At 38.5% G+C, this 18,585-nt stretch overlaps 1 protein-coding gene and 1 pseudogene across 2 annotated transcripts; one reads left to right on the forward strand and one right to left on the reverse strand.

Annotated features, from left to right (window-relative positions):
* Nucleotides 1-2,099: 2,099 nt before the first annotated feature.
* On the reverse strand, nucleotides 2,100-13,506 carry LOC131778693 (acid phosphatase type 7-like). Of its 2 annotated transcripts, none has more exons than XM_059095102.2 (8): nucleotides 13,150-13,506; nucleotides 11,108-11,200; nucleotides 7,178-7,333; nucleotides 6,507-6,582; nucleotides 5,970-6,087; nucleotides 5,379-5,576; nucleotides 4,994-5,199; nucleotides 2,100-3,135 (listed from the first exon to the last, which is right to left on the reverse strand). In XM_059095102.2, the coding sequence occupies exons 1-8, from the start codon at nucleotides 13,471-13,473 to the stop codon at nucleotides 2,954-2,956; spliced, it is 1,353 nt and encodes a 450-aa protein (XP_058951085.2). In that variant the 5' UTR covers nucleotides 13,474-13,506; the 3' UTR covers nucleotides 2,100-2,953. The 2 variants fall into 2 exon arrangements, with proteins under 2 accessions (XP_058951085.2, XP_058951093.2); XM_059095110.2 differs by lacking the exon at nucleotides 2,100-3,135 and adding an exon at nucleotides 3,735-4,273.
* A 1,323-nt stretch (nucleotides 13,507-14,829) lies between these two features.
* On the forward strand, nucleotides 14,830-18,585 carry LOC131778906 (uncharacterized; annotated as a pseudogene).

Genomic DNA, 18,585 nt, shown 5'->3' on the forward strand with positions numbered 1-18,585 from the left:
AGGCTAAAATGATGCTTTGAAGCAAAGCGCCATATTAAGTGGAAAGTTTTAGAACACATTAACCAAGTTGCTTTCCAAAAGATTTCGAAGGTACAAGAGCATATGGCAAGTGCCCCAAGATTAGCTTCAAGATTAGCCAATCTTCTGACAACCAAAGCTGTCAGCAGATTGGCTACGCCCAAACAGGTGGGGCAGTACGAAATAAGATGGCCAAGGAATTTAAAAAGGTCGATGCATACCACATGGAGGGAAAAAAAATGGAATTCTGGACATGAAGATTTCTACGCTTCAAAATGCCCATTGGATCAATCAATAATCCATGTAATTTTTCAGCTATAAAACTTTTAAAAATCGCAAGAACTTAATATATGAGGAATTCGATTTTCAGGTTCTCATCAAGATTATTGCTCAAGAGACCCATTTCAAAAAGATGAGCCTGTTAACTGCCTCAGCTTGGTGTATCCTTTTGTAGGCTTTTTCATATCGTTCGACTGATGGAAAAAAATTGAAACTGCATGGGTCATTTAATTTTATAATAAAGTTCGGATATAACGCGCGCTGTCATTGGTTAAAAGAGCGTGCTCTATCAAAGTAAAAAACATAGAGCTGAGCTGAAGCTGTCATGCCATCTGCGAAACTGTAATATGTCTGACCATCTCCCGAACTTCTCACGAGCCTTTTTCGTCGAGATGTGTGGAAAAAAGCGAGAAAAGGTTTCTCGTTACACTTCTTACGTGCACTAGCTGCTACTAAGTGCTTTACAACAGAAAAGGGCACAGGCAAGGCTTCTCTATTCGTTAAATAATTCTTGCAAATCTCCCTGATTACTGAACCATTACTGAATCCATTGCCACAAAAATATCAGCTTTGTTAACAAGGAGGTTTATTTTTTCTTCTTTAACAACAAGGAAATTTTACGCGGTGTTCAAATACTGAAGAAAACAAGGCAGAAAAAATGCTCTCCTTTTTGCGTTGATTTCTGACATTGATTACTTAGGGGAGTATCACATAAATATTCAACAGCATTTTGGGCGGCACTTTTGGTCATTTTACGCGGAGACTTATCTACCATCTCTCTACTGCTTTCAGGCAAATCAATTCTATTTCTCCCTTCTTTTCTAGATCATTATAAGCTTTGATCTCTTCGATTTGCTTTGAGTTTTAATTTTGATCCGTTGGTTGAGGACGTTATGCTGCAGCTGTCTCACTACACTTTGACCTCGACGCAACGTAGACAAAACGCAAAAAAGGAAAACAGCACAAAGGATAACATAGAAAGACATAAATGATAAGCTGATAATAAGAAGGAAAACATCGATGGAACTTCTTCGGCGTTTAGTATTCTGTCGATCCACACTGCTACGACAATCATTTAACGAGGAATTCCCCAAGAAATAACAACCATCTGAGTGACTCCGCGGCGCGTTATAAAAGTCAAATACTTCAAAGGTTTCACCACAGCGATATAGCGTTCCAGAACTAAACTAAGCAAGTTTGATCCAGATGCATAGACAATGAATATTCTCATATACAGCACAAGCAATCCTGCTATATTTGGTGGGTTACATTTTGTAAGGTTGCAAATGAAAGGTGAGAGTCCTTAAATAGCAATTATATCTTGGAGCAATCAGCTGGTCAAAGATTGGTTTGCTTGAGGCAGATTAATTTATATGACTGAAGAAAAAAATCATTGAATGTATCGTTCCAAATGGCATTCAGTTCTGTAGCAAAACCATTATACAATTCACATCATTGGAACAAAAAATCGGTTAAACTTTCAAATTTTAAAACTTGCTTTTAGATTTACGCACGCAGTTTTACATATTCAATAATTTTTCACGAGTACAGCCAATCAGAAAGTGATGAGTGCTACTCTGATTATTTCAAAATTTCGTCACCCGAGTCGAGACCAACGACAAAGGCAATTCTAAGAATCCCTGGAAGTGAGTGCTCCAAACAACATAATTCTGAGTAAGATTAGAAATGGCACTCATCGCTGTCTTTTTGCGTTTGTTGAAAAAAAAAAAAAGAAACACACACACATATATATATATACACACAAGTCAAAGAATTAAAGAGGACGCATCGATTCTCTGTGACTCTGAGTTTCGCGCCTAGGCGCTCGTCAGACAGAACTTTATTCAATGAAGAACATACCTCCTTAGATACAAATTAGATAAGTAGCTAATTAATTCAGTAGTGTGATGATCTGATCTATGTGTGAAATAAAGATTCTATAGAGCTATTGTTGGCGGCTTGTGAAATTTGCTAAGTAAAACTTATTCTCGTGGCGGCATTTGAAATGAGTTCTGTTCTTTAGTTTAATAAAGACGGCTTCTTAGCTCTAACTAAGCAAAGTTTTTCCGTGTTTATTAACTATTAGTTCCCCCGTCAAATGACTTTGCTCCCCTTCGACCTACCAACACACATCGAAGTAATGCATCGCGTCTTACATATCTAAAATATCAAACGCCCGCACAAGAGTGCACTAAGGCGATGGGATGGTGGTTACATATATATACAAAGCCGAAAAAGAATATTAAATGTATTCAAAATTCAATTCTTACAATAAGAGTCCCGTACATGATCGTAGCAGTTTGAGATTACAGTCTTAAATATGAAATATTTTTCGTTCAATCTGACACCCTCCAGATGACTTTATTAGCTCCAGTTCAATATGATACTAGTTAAATTTTATTACATTCAGTGCGAACATTTTTGAAGAACAGAAACTTCCAAACCTTTTAAAAATCATGTTAAAAGCAGTTAGAGAGTGCTAAAAATATAAAAGTTATACTGTATGTTTTGGAATAGATAACATTTTGAGTTCCATTGATTATGGAGGCGCTGAATTAAACTTCATTTTGAATGATTCCTCGTAAAGTAGCGTGTCAGCGAAATTCTAAGTGAAATTCAGTGTCCTGTACTTTGTGCTGTTACCCTTTGTCTCCTACTACAACCACGGATCCAGGGGTTTGAAAGGTCCGTGGTGTTCCTGTTTTATCCATATACTGTCTGTAACCGAACCATCATAAGCCTCAATTTGTTCCCAGTACACATGAGTTGAGTTCTCAATCCTCAGTTTACCGTAACCAGCATTGCCCGGGAACCACTCGCGGAAGGCAGACCAGGGACCTGACGAAAGACGACGATTAACACTCGTAATCTATTCAAGAATCTACGCCAGGACATTTTATTATGTTAGAGAGGGAAGATGAGCGAGGATCATGCACTGAAATTTACAATTTTCAAGTGGAACAATCTACGATGTAGACCCTTAAGGCACCATGATAATAAAAAATCAGTTAATGTTATCTAGAAATATAAAAATTAGGAAAGCCTCGAGAAGCAAGCAGTGGTGATCTGCTAAGAAAGGAATTCACCTTGCAACTTTTTTTTCATTCCATAGTCACGTTAACTCGGACAATTGTGTAAAATAGAGAAAGGATATTTTTGTTTTGATATTGAACAAGGAGTAGACATCTTCTTAAGATTGAGTTACGTTAAATGCGTCGATTATAGTCAACAGTTGACCCATAATTCAAACTGAAATTAAGGCTGAGACTGGAGTCAAAATGAAATCACAAACATATTTACAAAATGTATAAAATTGCTCAAAAAACAAACAAACAAAAAAACAAAACAAGAGTAGTGCCAGTTCTAATCTGTTTTAAAAACAGCACGTTGTCCTGATCAATCCAGAATCCATGATGATTAATATAAATTTTCTCGGGACTTCATCGATATCTTGTACTTTCCTACAAATCTAGAACAGAAATCACAGTACGATGCAGTTTTGAAGGTAAACGAATGCTGGCACCAGACCCCCACTGCACGGAAGATTAATTTGCCAATAAACGGAAGGTGTGGTGACGAAGTGAACGGTAAGATTGCCAAGGTACTTCCTCTGTCCAGCATTTCCAAATGCAGACGCCGCCGATTCTTTTCTGGAATAAGTTATCCTACACTTTTTAAAGTCACTTCTCCCGAAATTCTACAGAGGTTGAGAACCAACCAGGCGCATGGTATCTTCAACAAAGGACGCTCTGTCACTCCTTTTTGGTAGAGCTTTAGCAAATCGCGAAATGACGTTCCAGATGCCTTCTGCTGAGTTTATTTCTTGAAAAAAAAAAACTAGAGGCAGAACTCTGCGAACTGTTGATTTCCTCGTCAAGAAAGATTAAACCTTGACCAAAAATGGACCTCCAACGTCAAAAATCTGCACAAGTGGATATCAACGTCTCCATTTTCGTTGCTATACTGGCGTTTTGTTCTGAAGGGAAACGACTACCATTTTAAATGTACCGGTGGTCGTTCGAAGAACCACGAATACAGAGGGGTTGCGGCTTATCGACGAAAGTTCTTGTCGAATATAGACTATTGAGGTGGTAATTCTTCTCCGAAGTAAAGTTTTACAAGCAAGATAGTCTGCGATAAAGTACTACTTACGAAATAGCCGCGTCCAAAATTTAACAAACAAGAAAAAACTCTACCAAACGTATTACGTCTAATCTATATTAGCTGGATCCACAAGATTTACAAGGATTTCAGATCTTGACTCCTAGCAGCGCAAATAACCAGACGCTCTTGACTAAAGCCTGACACGTTTTTGAAGTGATGCCTTTAATAAATAGAAAGCGGCTTCTCGAGCGGTTTTATTGCATGAGACTCTTTCTAAATTTAGAAACCGACGCATATTTTAAGATAGTATAATTATTAGGAAACTGCAGTGGAGCCAGTGAAAACGATTTGAAGTACCAAGGATGGGAATTATTTAGAATAAACCACAAATTTACGACCGCAAAAAGAAGCAGCGGCTTAAGTTCTAGATAGCGAGACTATACTATGAAGATTCAGCGCGGCGACCCTCGATTTTCTTGAAGGGCAATAGTGCTAACTATTACATTTTAAACCTCCCTTGATTTTGGAAATCCACAACCAAGGAAAACACAGTCATTTATGAGTCCCTAAAAGCTAATAAAATATTGCATACCTCTAGGTCCTAACATGGGACTCACGCATATTCCATAAGCCTCATTGCAGCCCGCTGCGCCCGATATCAGGTGGACTGGGGCCTTAGGATTGCTGTAGTTGTGAGCTGTTACTATGTCGTTGAACACTGGCCAGAGGCGTTCGTACGAGTGTTCATGCGCTTCGATGATAATGTCTACACCGTACTGGAAAAATAGCGGCTCTAAGCTAAAGAAAAACACAAACACAAAAACTGGTTTGAATTCATAGACTATATCGCATTCGAGACTTCCGGGACCTCGTTCTAAAATGTTATTTCACATGTCGCAGAGAGAAAAAAAAAAGGGGGGGGGGGGACGCTAAGTACATGTCGGTCTTTCATACAAGGAAACTGTTTGCCAACCAACCTGTGTCTAACCACAGAGTGAAGCGTGGTACAATCATCTCTATCAATATTTGAACAGTACATTGGTCTGTGGCCAAATGCAATTATCCAAGGACGCTTGGCACGGTTCTCGGGCTGATTCGCCTTTTTAAGGTCGTTGGTTAACCACTCGAGTTGACCCTGAATGGAGCCGTTGGTGAAGTATACTTCAGACGAGTAACTGTGAGCAAAACAAATGGAAATAAAAAATCAAGAGAAAATAGAAATAAAGTCCGTTCGAATTCCATCCAATGAAACTGATTTATGGTTTAGAGTTCCCAACTCAGCACAAGTTGCTGTACCTGGTGAGGGAGGGGGGGGGGGAGTAAAGGGGGGAAAATAAAGATGGGGGACTACCGCATGAAATGAAGGGGGCTGTCCGTAAAACAAGAAGCTGTCATGATGTTTCACTATTCTGGTAAGGTTGATCAGAAAGGACATTTTCCATGACCTGAAAACGAACTCAGTCGTCTTTTCGACGCTGAATTTTATGAGGCACATAACGCACGAACCACTCCATGATTTTTCACCTTGACGGGTTCAAAAAGTAATGTAAAATATGAGATAAACGTACGCGATGAAGTGAGCTCTGGCGACGTCAAAGCTGTACCACATTCTGTCGATTTCAGTGGGCCACTGGAGTTGCGGCATGGAAAACCTGTATCGGTAGTGACTGAAGTTGAAAGGAATCTCTGAAATAAAAGGAAAAAACTAAGATAGATCTCATAGCGACTGATTTAGACTGCAGAGAAAGCGTGATTTTGGCGAGTGAGAGCTCAGTATTTTCTTGATGAAAACTATAGCTGCCATTTTTAGAGCTTTGATTTTCACAGGGGAGGAGGGGAGAGAAAGAAGTTTGTCACAAGGGCTTAAGCGACGGTCAAAAGAGGGCAGTCTCATCTTTCTCCACCTTCTTCACTCACCTATCCTCTCTAATTCTAAAGCAAACATGGCCGCCCGATAAACGATCGCAAGCTTGTAACCGCGCTAACTCATCCCGATACGACGCCGTTCGTTTCCTTTAAGAATTATGAATTTATTTGACTTTCCTGAGCCTCTTTCAATCTACAATTTGAGAAGTTTTCCTACTGAAACTAAACTAAACTCTAACCGTGATTTCCAACACATGTCATGTAAGGAATCCACGCGGCCATGTCCTGAATTTTGTTCATAAAAGCGTCACCATTCTGAGGTAGGCAAAGAATAAGAGAGACTAAGAATTTTCAAGTAAGCGTGTCACAAACTAAAAACCGAAGAGAGAAACTACTGATCTCAGGCTACGAAATTGCCGAGAAAGGCTTGAAACTGAGGCTTCAAGCCACATGAACGGTAGCCAAGGAAAGCTTTGAACTACGACAGACAGTTTTCCGCTGCTCTACACTTTCATGACAGTGATCTTAATCAGTGCGCCTCGATTGGGTATCAATTTATAGATTTACAACATGAATCTGCCCCTTTAATTGTTCATACTATTCCTGTTTATCACAAAACAAGACAAAATCAGCCGAAAAAAATCAAGTTAACGATGAAAAAATTCTAGAAAGAGATGACAAGATTTAAAAGGAAGGGAAAACTAAAAAGAGATCAATAACATTTAATTAGAATAATTTGATACCTCAGCGCCTTGGCAGGCATATGGTGTTGGTTTGAAACAGTTTATTAGAAAATCTGCGACCTTTAAGCTGACAATTTCCTATTGTTGAATTCCACTCGCACCGTGTACTTTTAGGGTGCTTATGGGCATTACATCGAAGGAATAGAAAAAGCTGCATCATTACTTACAAGTCCTCCATCAGTTTGAAGGTCGTAGGCGAAGTCCCCAACATGCAATGCGGCCGTGTTGTGTCCGGACCTAGCTTCCATAATAAGCCGTTTGAGACTGGGTGCTCCTCCAATTCGACCCATGTCTCCATAAACCAAGAACTGCGGCGACCAATCCTGCAAAGGACAAAAAATTGTGGAAACAAATTTCTTTCACCATCGTTGTCTAGTACCAACTTGATCAGACTAAGTTCCCTTCGCAGATTAGATTGGTAAAATTATCATCACCTTTAACTACTTTTTAATATGTGTAGGGTGTAGTTTCAAAGGGCTCCGGTTTCGCTAAAACTATACGCCACTTTCTAAGCTAAATTTCTTACGTTATTTCGACTGAGCCCAATTTCCCTCTCTCAGGGGAGGGGGGAGGGGAGGGGGGGCTTTGATTGTACCATACTCACCCCAAGAGCCTTACAAAAAATGCGAATCTATTAACTGACAACTTTTACTGAATTGCTAAGTTTGTCAAGAAGAGATACAAAGATTCTCGATTTAGGCGAGACCGAGTTAAAGCCGAAGAGCGAGAAATGTTTAATTACAACGGAGTGCCGGGCTATTTTCCTGCTATTTCTAGTCCTAACAAAGCTCAAATTTCTTCAACCTTATGGCACTTGTTGCAAGTTCAGCTGCTCAAACGATTCCTAGCTCTAACTACTTGTTACACGTGTAAAAGAAAGGCTTTCTCAGATTCAGTGCCGTCCTTCCAATTAGCACTCCCGTTTGTAAAATGAAATGCTAATTGGGAGGACGAAGAGGAAAGGAAGAACTAACTGATTGGTTCCTTGCCCCTTTCTAATTTTGAAGGGTAAAATTGTTTAGTTATCAATATATATCTGCGAGTTGAAAGCTGGTTTGTTTTTATTATAAACGGAACTGAATTTTAACTTTCCAAACAGAACTGCATATACATTTTCGGAAATCCGGTTAAACTACGAATAAACAACACTAAAATTATGGTACTCAAATGGCGCGATCTCTTAATGTCTTGAGCTGTTCGTGGGAACTGAAATACGAGCACTTCGTATCACTCAGAACTTGAGGTCTGACTGGAGAAAGTATACCCGCATTGAAAGATTGCATCATACAAAGAACATATTTGCACAAACGTGAGGATTGTTTATCGTTGATTTTGGGTTGAATGTGAACATGTCAACATATATTAATTTCCAGGGTCGCGCGAAACTGCCAAGAGACGCGGAGCTGTCTTTTAATCGTCTACGTCTGTTCCCAGGGAAAAAGGGGAACGTTATAAACCGAAATTTCTCGCCTATAATCTATAAGAAAAGTAAAAATCAGTTGACGCATTCTGTACCGGAGAAATGGTTAAAACTAAGACTAAATTTTCAATTTGAAAGGCAGAAACAAATAGCAAATAACAAAGTCAACAACTGTTTGTTGGAAGACAGTGCTGCGGTTCAAATTAGGTAAACAATCATACTTGTCTGAAAGAAATATTCAGCATTACGTCGAAACTTTATCATAAAAATGTCTAATGGAATCGCACGATTAAACAAAATCCCGCATTCTGATTGGTCAACGAAGCAAAGGATTTAGCGTGGAATTGCGAGTTGAAAAGGAGGCTAAGTGATATTGTTTCGCATCTACGTGCTCATAAAAACTATCGTCATATTGTAACAAAGTTTTCTACAATGTCATTCAAAAGTGCTTTCAAAACCATCATCACCTTTTGAAGAGCTGGAAACAAACAAAAGCGTTTTTCAAAGTGAGCCAGAGGTTCTTCCCTGTTTTGAAATGAACTACAAATTCTTGGAGAGGCATAAAAAACCTCTTTCGTTCGCGACGACGAGAATAGCAAGCAAAAGTTCAACCAAACAAGACGAGGAAGCGACAACGGAAGAAGTGCTAGGGTCGATTGTCATATACACATTCTTGGAGACGACGCCCTAAATGCCTCGATCGTCGCCGAGCAAATTGAGCGAAATGTGTTACCAAGGTGGCTACGAAGTCACTGACAAACACATGTCCGTAAAATAAAAACTCTCGCTCGTGATTGGGTGAGGTGTTACTTACGTGCTCGTGAAATCGACAGAGAGATATCCATTCGCCTCAAAACAAAACTTAGGTCACTTTGCTGCTGCTAGTACAGCGCACACGAAAGTTTCTACTTTACTTATTATAATAATGGTGATAGGATTGTGTGGTGTCCAGTTCGGTCTATAATCATACGAGTGATTAATAAAATCGGACGACCGCGAAGCGAAAAAAAAACACTTAGGACAAACTTCTCCTGTAGGAACACTGTTTAAAGCAAAAAATTTGGAAATTTCCCAATTTTTTTTCAGAGTAAGTGATTGTTGCTATGGTTATTGTGATCAATTCTGTGATTGGTGGATTTAGCTAAGCGGACTTAGTATGATTGGCTGCTTTGACTGTCCAAACACAGGTGACCGATTACAGGCAACTGTCCGATTACACTGATCAATTACAACTGTTCAAAGTGATTAGTGATATACAAAGCAGCTGATGCACCAATCACATTTGAGGAAATTGTAATGGTTATGATGAAACAAGTAATGCAATCTTATAAAAAATGAGTAAACCACCAAAAAATTCATGATAATAATAATAATAAAAGGTATGTATTTAGTGATGATTCTAAAGTTTACTAGTGGTGAGAAATGAAAAGTTGACCAAAGCTTAGGCAATTCATTACGTTCTATTCTCTGCATCAAGTATCGAAAGCAGGTTGGTTCCAAATGTTCGGTGCTAATTCTCAATTTTTTGTCGGTGATGGCTGAAGAACAGTGCCTGAACTATCACTTAAAATAGATACAAACAATAGAAATGTTTACTGCAAATGAGACTCAATTTTTTTAAAATCTTCATGGAGAAGCTTTCTGACTATCATATCTGTTGACTGATGAAGGCTACATACATAATAAAATGGTCTGATGGGAGGGGAAGGAAAAAATTTTCATACAAAGCAGCAGCAACTCTTTCCACTTATCAAAATGATGTTTACAAATTTTCTTTTCAAGCCTGTAGATATCAAAAGTCAAGTATTCTTCCTATTTAACAAATCAAACAAGAGAATTATCAATTCAAAATTACAACTGTCTAATTTAAGGCTGTTTTAATGCCAAACAAAAGGAAATCATGCCAAACAGTAATTACAAGGTTATAAGCCATTTGCTATACTATTTTGAAGCAGCCATAACTTGGTTATACTTGTTCCAATTGTTCAGGCAACAATGGCAGATAGAGGGATTTCATAAGTCACCTAGAGCTCTGATGAGTGCCACACTAACATATCTACCCTAACACATCTACCCTCTCTTCTACTTTTCATAGATTCTTGAAAAATTTATGCCGCAAGGATACAAAGTAGAAATACATGTACATTTTCAGTGGGGCACATTGTTAAATGGTTGGACATGCCACATAAAAAATCTAAAAATGCACTAATCACCAATCAAAACTATTTTGTTGCAACCAGTTTTTTTTCCTACATACGTTCTTAATATAATGTTGTTTATCCTTACCAGAAATGACAAATCACACAAAACATTTTGTTTGGTTAGTGTTTTAGAGAAATTACAAAATCTCATTTCAAACACGTGTGGATAAAGTCAATTACTTGCATGGCATTCAGATTTCTTGAAAGACAATTCAAATAGGATAAAGTTTTATTTAGTTGTCTTTGTTTACTTATTTTTATAAATTCTCTCTTGAGTAACCAAGACAGAATTTCTCCTTACAATATCAATATTGATAAGCAATGAGAATAAAGAAAAACATCAATAAGGGGATTATAAGTTGATCGAATACCAAATTCTCAGCCTTAACATCATAAGAATTAAATGGCATTCAGTAAGGAGAATTACTAATGAGATCTTGAGAGCGAGGGGGCTCAAGAGAAATGCAGCACCTTACCTCATCATCTCTTTTAGCAGTGAATTCAAACCCATCACTAATGTTACTACCACTTTGTACACGGTATGAGTATTTTATCCCAGGAATTAAACCCTGAAAAAATGAATAAATATCAACATTAGATGTAAGAAAATAATCATGATCATCATGATCAACACGTAAATTCCACACAAAAATTTCAATACAACATTCAGCAAACATGTGATGTGAATTGACAAAACATCAACTTTGGAAGTTCAAAAATAAGTTCCATAATTGTAATTTACTGAAATAAGAAATATTTGTTAAATTACAACATGGGTCTAATACTTGAGAAGATTTTTCTACTCTGCTGAGTAAAATGCCAAAACTGTTAGTCAACCAAGTAGGGTTGCACTAGTGGTTATATTACTAAAGGTAACTATAAATGTTCTGACACATTGAAAGCTGGAATACACCAGAAAGTAAGTAAACGATGGCTAATATTCATGTTCTCCAAAGATAGGATATCATGGCTTTGTATCCCATTTAACAGTTTGCTCAACCACTGCACTACTCCTTTTATTCAATCAGAGGCAGTTTATTATATTCTGTTTAGTGTAGCAAAGATAAGCAAATGAAGCCTGCATTTAGTTGGTAGCTTGAAGAGAGGTAATAGTGGAAAATCTAACTTATAACCTGTAGACAAAAAATTGGCTTGTTATCTACCTTTTTTATACGACTGGGTTATTTAGCTCCCCATTCAAGTATTGACATAATTTGTGTCAAAACATCAACATCGTCAGACAAAATAAAACTGACCTCCACTCATGTTAACCATTTAACTCCCAGATGTGATTAACATGAAACTTCTCCCTATAACATCCATACACTATTAAGCAAACAGGTAAAGAGAATAATCCAACTTATTGCATAGAAGCCACCATCTTGATCTAACAATAAGTTCTCATAGCTAAGTTACAAGGAAATGTGTAACAGCTAGAGGGGAAAATTAACAATCAGATCTTGGGAGTTAAAGGGTTATATCAATAATGCTTTTCTGGCAAGCACTGTCAGTTACTGCTGTTATTGTGCTATTGTTTACCTCAATTTTCTCAAAATTTGCCCCACTAAAGCATTACAACACCATTAATGTTTTCGCTGACTGGAAATTTGGGGAACAACTGAACACAGATTTTTATTAAACAGTAAATACAATCCTTCAAAAATATTCAAGGTGCAACCCATACCTTACCTAAAATGATACTTTTTCTGGTGTAGGATTAACCTGGAGTTTTAGTCAACGCAACCATTACTCTACACAACCATTTTGTAAGGAAGGATCTGAGTATTCGGTTTTATCAAACGAGTTATTACTGTAACTTAGCCTCCGTAAAGAGTTTCTTAGCTGAGAAACTCTTTACGGTGGCCAATTTACATTATTCACTCGGTTGTTAAACCAAACTTTGCTACACAGATCAAACACAGTTTCTTTAGAAACTCATCCCCTTTTTTTCATTTGACTAGTTGTTATATTGACATTGGTAATAAATCTTCTTAAAACCGAAAATAGGATTACCAATGCGTAGCCAGCACTAGCCTGATAAATTCGCCAAATTCAAGTACGAGTTACACAATGTTCTTTGCGGCCTTCTAAATGAATACTCATTCATATTGAATCTGATCAGAACCATGCCACAAGCAGAATGTTTAAAACTGCTGTTTCAAAGAAACAATATCTGTACTAAAATGGTTTAAATCACATGTTGGTGACTTGATCACCAATCACTTCTTTACTTCATGCAATTAACTATCGCTTGATGAATCGTCAACAACTGGTCCATTTCCTGTTGAGGTCAGTCTTAACGAAATAAACTAACTGACTGTAAAAAACCTTCTGGCAGAGCTAGTACAATACTTTGTGACTAAAAACAGTTACCATCATAGGCTTTTGAAAACCGCTTCAAAACTGAAAACTTACGCCGCTTAAAACTTAAAACCGCTTCAAAACTGAAATTACGTTCCATGATCGATCGATTGGGAATCAAGTCACCATTGTTTTAAAACACTTCTGTGGCTCTTACCTGGAGAACAACGCGATGGATGTATTTCAGTCCATCTGGATTTCCTTCGGTAAATAAAACACATTTTCCCTTTGCTTCAAGAGAATAATTCTTCGGCGCTAAGCCATAAAGGACGACCGAACTGGCAAACTCCGATGAATTCGAGGTCGACCACATTATTGTCATTTCACTCGGAATATTTCCGTAGGAAATGTGAATCTGCTCGGGTCCATGAGGAGAGTCATACGGTGCCAAATCAGACTTGGAAAGGTGTTTAACTGCTTGATGCGATGATGCTAAATTCAGAAAGGAACAGAGAGTGAGGAAGAAATAAATTCCTTCCATTTTCTCAACAGCTCACAAAGCACACAGCGTAAATGAACCGGCTCTCCGTGATCAGGTGACTTGATAATTTGCGTGACAAAAGCTACATAACGCAAGCTTTCCGTGATGTTGATGCGGTCACGACGAAAGAACACGAACCTCGAATTCTCTCTTGTCACGACATACTGTATTTTAAACTGTGATTTCCAATTTTTCTGGGAGAGCTGGCGGAAGGGGAATATTCCTAGGCTTATTTGTTAAGCTGAGACATGAAGGTCAACGATATCAAAGGGACTTATTAGTACGTTCCTCGTTCAGGACGATGTAACAAATCAGGAGCTTATAAACTGTTTATAATCTATCAGTTTAAAGATTTACCTTCGACTTAAAATCATTTCTTGCTTACTTCCCAAGTACTTTTCTTTAAACTTATCTTCAATTGAGGATTGAATACTTTGTCTCTTTTTCATGTCGCAATATTGAAAAGAAAAAAAGGGCATATTTTGGAACAGTTTGAATCGCTCTTTGATTCCTGTTGTTCTACCGCCATTCACGCAAGTTAACTGATTATAAATTCAGTGCGCAGGATGAAAAATAGAAGTTTTGGACACTTATAGTCACCTTAGGAGAAAGAAATGTTGAACGTGCTAAGTTAAAAATAGAGAATCAATCCTGATCAGGAATTCGACAAGGGATTAACCTAAAAAAGAGCCTGAGAAGAAAAAAGCGTCGCTAAATCGAATTTTCATCACAATTGAAAGCAGCTTTGGAACGATCACGTTTAGGCATTTATTAGAATTTTAAATTTGAATCTCATAAATTGTTTGAACGCGGACATGTAAATTATTTAGTTTCTAGAAACATAGTTCTCTTTTAACAGTTCGAAAATTGATTAGAGAGGAAAGACAGAAAGTGGGTAAGATGTACGTTCAGCTCCAAACTTCGTTTTGGTTAAAGAAACTATGGTGAAAACAACAGAGTTGCCTTTAGGACTAATGCTTTGTTTTAGAATAGCATAGAGGTTACACAGAAACCTCTCCGAAAATAGCAACAGAGCCTGCCTGTTTATGGAAATACCATCAACTCCACTTACGTGTTAAACAAAAAGGTCTACTCTTCAGACAGTGGTACATCACACTTTTCATAAAATGCCGTACTAGATTTTGCTATTTTTTTAACTTTTTTTGCGTTTGTTTCTGACAAATCAGAAGCGTAAGATAAGAATCATGGACGGGTAACCATTCCTATGTTTTTCTGTTCTTGTTCAGACCTCCCTTGGCTCTCCCCGATACTGATAAGATAATTGCGCGCTCTCAAGACACACGTCAATACAGCTCAATTCAACCACGAACCAAGGAAGGATTTCGCTCTCGCATCATGTATTTAGCAGTGCCAACTCCTCTTTTGATATTCGTACTGGATTTAGCTGCAATCTTTTTCAACGGACTATTGTTACTGAGCTGCTTCAAAGATGGAAAAAAATACAGGTTTACCAAAAAGTGCTGGATATTATTAGGTCTTCATGTCGCTTGCCAAGTTGTAATTCTGGTCGCGGATGCCGCGGATTGGTAGAATGGTTTCCGTATTCAAGCTACGGAATCCTGTAATGTCTTGAGAGTTCTTTCCTTGTCCATGATGTTTTTTCAAATTAGTAACTTAACGGCAATCATGAAAGTGTGTTATGAACATCCCTCAGTACATGAAGAACATAAATTGTACGCGGTCCTTTTCTAGGATTTATCGCTTCCGCAATGATCTTTTGGCCCAGGTGCTTCGCGCAAACGCCCATTTTTCAAGCCGTCCATAAGGTTGCGTTGATTTTGACCATGTCTATTGAAGTCTATTTGGTTTCCGTAGTCTTGGCTAAAGACGATACTGAATACAATGAGGAGGTCATGTCACCAAAATCAGACGCCGCGATGGATCCACGTTTCTTGTTACGATCGTGGAGAGCTTGGACAGAAAGCAAGAACTCTTTATTCGTTATCGTTTTTCTTGCAACATGTTTGGTGCTGATTTTCAGCGACGTGGCCCTTGCTCATTTCGAATCAGCTCTATGGGGTGGCGATTTGAAAGAGACACGTCGTTTATTTTGTTTTTTTGCTTTTCTGCTTTTTTTTTCCCTATATATCCCTTTTTGCAGGACTCGGGTGTCGAAGTCTACGGTTTGGACGACCAGACAATGGATTCGCTCTCCAAGGTCATTTACTTGGTATTATAAAATAATTCAAATAGTAGGCGCGCTCTGATTGGCCATAAAACCATTTTACATGAGCGTATGTAAACACGGTTTTCGTTCCTCTTTCATTTTCACGTCGTGGTTTCCTACGCTTATCTCGTGTTCTCCCAACCTCCCAAGGGTTTACATCAGGCTATGTAAACACGGAAACCATTTTACGTTTCTTCAATATAACACTCAAAATAGGAAATGGACTCAGCGGTGACTATAGATACGAGTGCCTGATGGAAAGTAATTGTGTGTCGGTGAACGTCGGGCCACCCGACAAGAATGGACTCAGGATCTGTCAATTGAGTGATTCTTACCATATTCAGCATTCCGAAGATCTTAAAGCGCAGGAAGGATCCCTTTACTGGGCTACTCAGGTAAAATAATATTTACCATGTAAATAGATGAATAGAGATCGAAGAAAAAGATTATAGGAGAATCGATGCCATGTGGCCGGATATTTTAACAAAGTTAAGTAGTCGTTGTTTTAGCGAAACCGCGCTCTCAACCATCTTAAATTTAGCTGAATCTTTTATCTGAACATTTATTTTTGTGAACAACGTCAAGAGGGCCGAAAGCTGTTAGTGGAAGAACATTTATTTATTTATTTAATTCAATGAACCCTCTTATAAAGAGTCTTTAAGGTCCACTGCTTGCGTAAAACCGCGGTTTCGGTTAGACCTCGTGTAAATAAGTGGCCCTTAGTGTTCAAATTGGAGACCGAGAATGCTCTTTTTGGTTTTCTCACAAGAATCTGTGTTCTAGCAACCCCTGTGCCCACGGTGCAACATGTCTCAATGGATTCACCGAGATACATTTGCCTGTGTCCACCTAAAGCCATAGGTGAAAACTGCGAGAGTTGTAAGCAACATTCTAACAATTATCTGTAGTTGAGGTTTAGAAGCGTAATCATTTTAACATGAGATCCATGGCATCCGTTTCTTTTTTTTCGCCCACTGATTAATGATCCATAATTTTTTTCTACATGTTTATTTTTGTATCATTGACGAGTACAAAGTTAGGGTAAAGCTAGGGTCTAAAGAATATCATATTCTCATGGTTTTGGTTGAACACGAAGGTTCATGATACCTTTAGGATTCATGACTGATGATTTTGCCTCCATTGTCGAGTTTTAGGACAAATGCATGTTAAGTGGGCATTCATAACAGACTCAGTACCCTTCAGAAAAGATGATTCTACGTTAATATCATAAATATGTAAGGAGCACTCAGAGCCAATATTGTGCTTACCTCTTGTAACATCCTTCAAGCTAGTGATTGTGTCATCTAGTTGTCTAGGTGAGAGATGAATGACAATGTCGACAACCTTAACGGAGCATCGAATGTTTTCTTAACGGACTACGAATTAACAAGCACATCAAGTACGGCATTAATGATGTAATGGTTTTTACTACTATTTTTTATTACAATTATTATTATAATCATTTCATTTTTCGGCATTCACTGCGATGTTCTCAAATCTCGGTGCCACTGGAAGATATAGTCCAACAACGGTGGGCAGTCACTAAACAGGTCAGGATCATGACGGACAAGTTACATTGTCCAGTGGTATTCAACAATGTTCTGTGTCTCACACTGGTGACTACAGAATAGAAGCAATAGGCGCAGTAGAAGGGTACGATTCACACCCCAATAGCGCTCAAGATCGAGGAAGAGGAGCGAGAATGATCGGAACGTTCAGTCTGATTAAAGATGAGATCATGCGTATCCTTGTGGGACAGGAAGGGGGCTCTGAAGATCATGACTGGAGTTCTGGCGGTGGCGGAGGTACATTCGTTGTCAGAAAATACAACACGCCTTTGATAATAGCTGGAGGTGGAGGAGGTCTGTATTATTTGACAAAGCGGCATGCAGGGTGTGACGCTAGTACGAACACAACGGGAATCCTGGGTACAGATCAGCAGGGTCAGGCGGAATCGGTGGTCTTAGCGGGCAGAGTGGCAATTCCAGCTACGCAGGTGAGAGAATTTCCAGGGGCCTCGCGAGCTGGAGAGCGAAACAGGCGAGAAAGAGGTCCGCTAGAGATAGCCTGTAGCCTTCTCGACACCTCGCCCCACTCACCCCTTGACTTTCGGGAAACTTTCTGGAAAGCCAGAGGTGTACTTGTCTCAGCAGCAGCATTTATGAAAGCTTACTCGTAGGCTATGGGAACACCACATCTAGATGAATAAAAAAATTCGATTCTTACTTATAGAAATTGACATCCGTATTGTGAAATTCAGGGAGGACTTTCCCCCCACCAAACGATTCGTTTAAATAAGGTAGTACCAATTACTATGTAAAAAAAAAAACCTTTTTGGTATAATTGGTGTCATTTAATTCATTTTACTTTTTTTTTATATCATTTTTTTTGTCCGTTGAAGTTGAATCCTCTTTTCATTCTTTTAGGCGGTAGCGGTGGAGGCAGTAGAGGCTTTTATCCCACGTAACAGATGAGAACGCAGAAGGTGACAGAGGATTTCTTCAGGGAAGAGAGGGTGGGGGTGGGTATTCTGGCGGAGGTGGCGGAGAGATGAATGACGATTCTTGTGGAGGAGGGGATGACTCTTTCAACTCAGGAAAGGATCAGAAAAATGAGTGTTGTTACCAATCTGATGGACCTGGTCAGGTTATGATAACATTACTGTGAAATCATTGCATAGAATGATTGATTAAAATTATTTCAGTAATCATAACCATTACAATTTCTTCAAATGTGACTGGTGCGGTAACTGCTTTAATTTTCACTATTTTTTTTAGAGAGATGTCATCGGACAATGTGATCGGACACTTGAAGCAGTCAATCATACAAAGTCTACTCAGCTAAATCCACCAATCACAGAATTGATCACAAAAACCACTCATTTGAAGGAAAACTGGGAATTTCCAGGATGGAGGGAATTTTAA

This window comes from Pocillopora verrucosa, chromosome 11 (assembly GCF_036669915.1).
Source record: "Pocillopora verrucosa isolate sample1 chromosome 11, ASM3666991v2, whole genome shotgun sequence".
NCBI lineage: Eukaryota > Metazoa > Cnidaria > Anthozoa > Scleractinia > Pocilloporidae > Pocillopora > Pocillopora verrucosa.